The sequence below is a fragment of the Austrofundulus limnaeus genome, unplaced genomic scaffold (genome assembly GCF_001266775.1).
Source record: "Austrofundulus limnaeus strain Quisiro unplaced genomic scaffold, Austrofundulus_limnaeus-1.0 Scaffold146, whole genome shotgun sequence".
NCBI classification, from domain to species: Eukaryota; Metazoa; Chordata; class Actinopteri; order Cyprinodontiformes; family Rivulidae; genus Austrofundulus; species Austrofundulus limnaeus.
Window position 1 is genome coordinate 1,104,962 of NW_013952548.1, and position 2,214 is coordinate 1,107,175.

Sequence of the window (2,214 nt, forward strand, 5' to 3'; positions counted from 1 at the left end):
CACACACACACACACACACACACACACACACACACACACACACACACACAAGTGATACATGCCAACTAGTAAAGTAATAAAACTGCAGGTTGTAATTTATGTATTTTATGTTTCTGTTGCTCTTTCTTGGCTGGGATTTAATTATTATCAGCATTTGAGCCGTGCCGATTCTGTTCATGCTATTTTAGTCAAATTAAATACAATTTATAAAATAATTTTGAAATATGCTGTGGTTAATACTCTTGTGGTTCGTGTGGCTTTTCAAAAAAATATATCAGCAAAGGATTAATTGTCTAACTRAGGTGACAGTTTTGACCTAATTATAAGAAACATATGAGCCTGGTTAACAAAAATAGCAGCCAATCAAAGCAATTAGGAAAGAGGTCAAAAGGTGAGAGCCATCCTCTGAATGYATAATAAGATATCAGGACCAGACGGAGGTGTGTGGTTGTTTAAAAGAAATAAAGAAAATGTGACTTACGGTCCATTCTCCACCTTGATGGAGCGGATCTTGTTGAAGCCCCTCTCCATGATGTTCTGGCATTCCAGCATGAACTCACAGCGCTTGCCCTGGAAGTTCTCCTCCTCCCAGACTGTGATCCTGAACTGGCCCATTTGCTCCATCTGTTGAGTGTTCATGGCTGCGGCTTCTCCCTCGGGGCTTGCTCTCTGAAACAGGAAAGAATTCGCATTTAAGAAAAATAAAGAAATTCACAACAAAAAAAGGCCTGCGTGTGTTCGGCTGGGGGTGATGACGGGAACAACATAATTTAAAAGTGCTGTTGTCTTGAATCAAACATTCTGTGCTCATTTATTTCATTGGAATTTCAATCTTATTGTTTTTAAAACCTCCGGATTAATCAAATCAATCAGGCTGCACAAAAAGCAAAATAAAACTGGAAAAAAAAATGCTCATTTCTTCTCAGCAGAGATGCTTGTTCCAAAGCAAACTATCTTGTGTCTGGGTGAAAGATTTATTTGTTTTTTAATTGTCTAAAAGTTGTTGATGATGATTTGGTCAGTAWGGTCTAATTTTAAAATATTTCAAATTTGAGAAAAATGCTTCGGTGATATAAACACRTTTTTCTAAAATAAAAAAGAACTATACGAATATTTTAAATCCCTCTATCATTTTTTATGCAATAGTGAGCAAATCAAGTCAGTCCTTTCATCTAACATATATAATAAGGACCATATTAGTCAATTAAGCCCCTCTTCAACACATACATCTGTCCYCCCTGTATGCATTTTCCTGCAGCTAAGTTTGAGGTAACATGATATACTTACAGACGGTACTGAGGTGGGACAGATCCAGTATAATCAATGTCGGGGACGAGACCCTCGCCTGTGTTTTTATAGGGCTGAGGCCCCCCTGGACCTGCGCCACTCCATTTGCCCAGCAGCCTTGCACACTCAGCAGCTGAGCGGCTCGGCTGAAAGGGGAGCATTAGCCCGGCGCTTTGTGGAGGCTCCAGAGCACCATTGTCCTCAGAGCCCCAAACTGACTTAGTCATCAATACGGCAGCCGTGGTCAGTAGCAGCCTGACCCGGGAGGAAACAAAGGCAACGCACTGACACAACAGTTTGATTGGTGTAGGTGGATAATAGACACATTCTGGGAGCTGATCCCCCCCCACCCCACCCTCTGTGTCTCCCTCTCTTCTGTGGGTAAACTGGAACCAGAGATGAGGAAAGGGTTCAAGGCATCCTCCATGCTGAGTGATTGGGTGTGCTGATTTCATAAAAAGAGGGTATTTCCTTCTTTTCCCAGCAAATTTATAAAAAAAAAAAACATCATCCGGAGGAGCTGTAGGCTTTGTTTTCCTGACCAAAATAGGGTCTTTGCTTCTTTTTATTGTCATATTTATGACCATTAAAGTACAGAAGATGACAGCTGTTTAATACCCAAGACAGCAGGGTGAAATAGCTGAGTGGTAAATAAAGGATCTTAATATAAGACTGAAAACAGCTACAGTATTTGGTAACCAACAAAGGAGGTTCCACAAATATTTGTTTTTCTAGCTCATGTTTCAGTATGAACTTATATTTGTGTGTATATGTGAGATACATTTTACTAATTGTGAACATGAACAAGCAGTGGAAGCCAAAGCTGGGGTCGGGAACCCATGTGTCATGAAACATCAAGTGAAGACCCCCCAGATGATTTTCAGGGATCAAATTAAATGTAAAAAAAATCTGTATTGTTTGATACAA

The 2,214-nt window shown here is 40.1% G+C and overlaps 1 protein-coding gene across 2 annotated transcripts in view; it reads right to left on the reverse strand.

Moving 5' to 3' along the window:
• Positions 1–1,364, reverse strand: part of cryba2b (crystallin, beta A2b) — a 3,344-nt gene extending 1,980 nt beyond the window's left edge. Inside the window, exons 1-2 of one of the 2 annotated variants that reach the window (XM_014016505.1) lie at positions 1,288–1,364; positions 482–669 (exon numbers count right to left, since the gene is read on the reverse strand). In XM_014016505.1, coding sequence (XP_013871959.1) covers positions 482–639 — 158 coding nt within the window. In that variant the 5' untranslated portion in view covers positions 640–669; positions 1,288–1,364. Of the gene's footprint in view, positions 1–481; positions 670–1,287 lie in introns of those variants that run through there. The other variant, XM_014016506.1, reaches the window with a different exon arrangement.
• Positions 1,365–2,214: the final 850 nt, after the last annotated feature.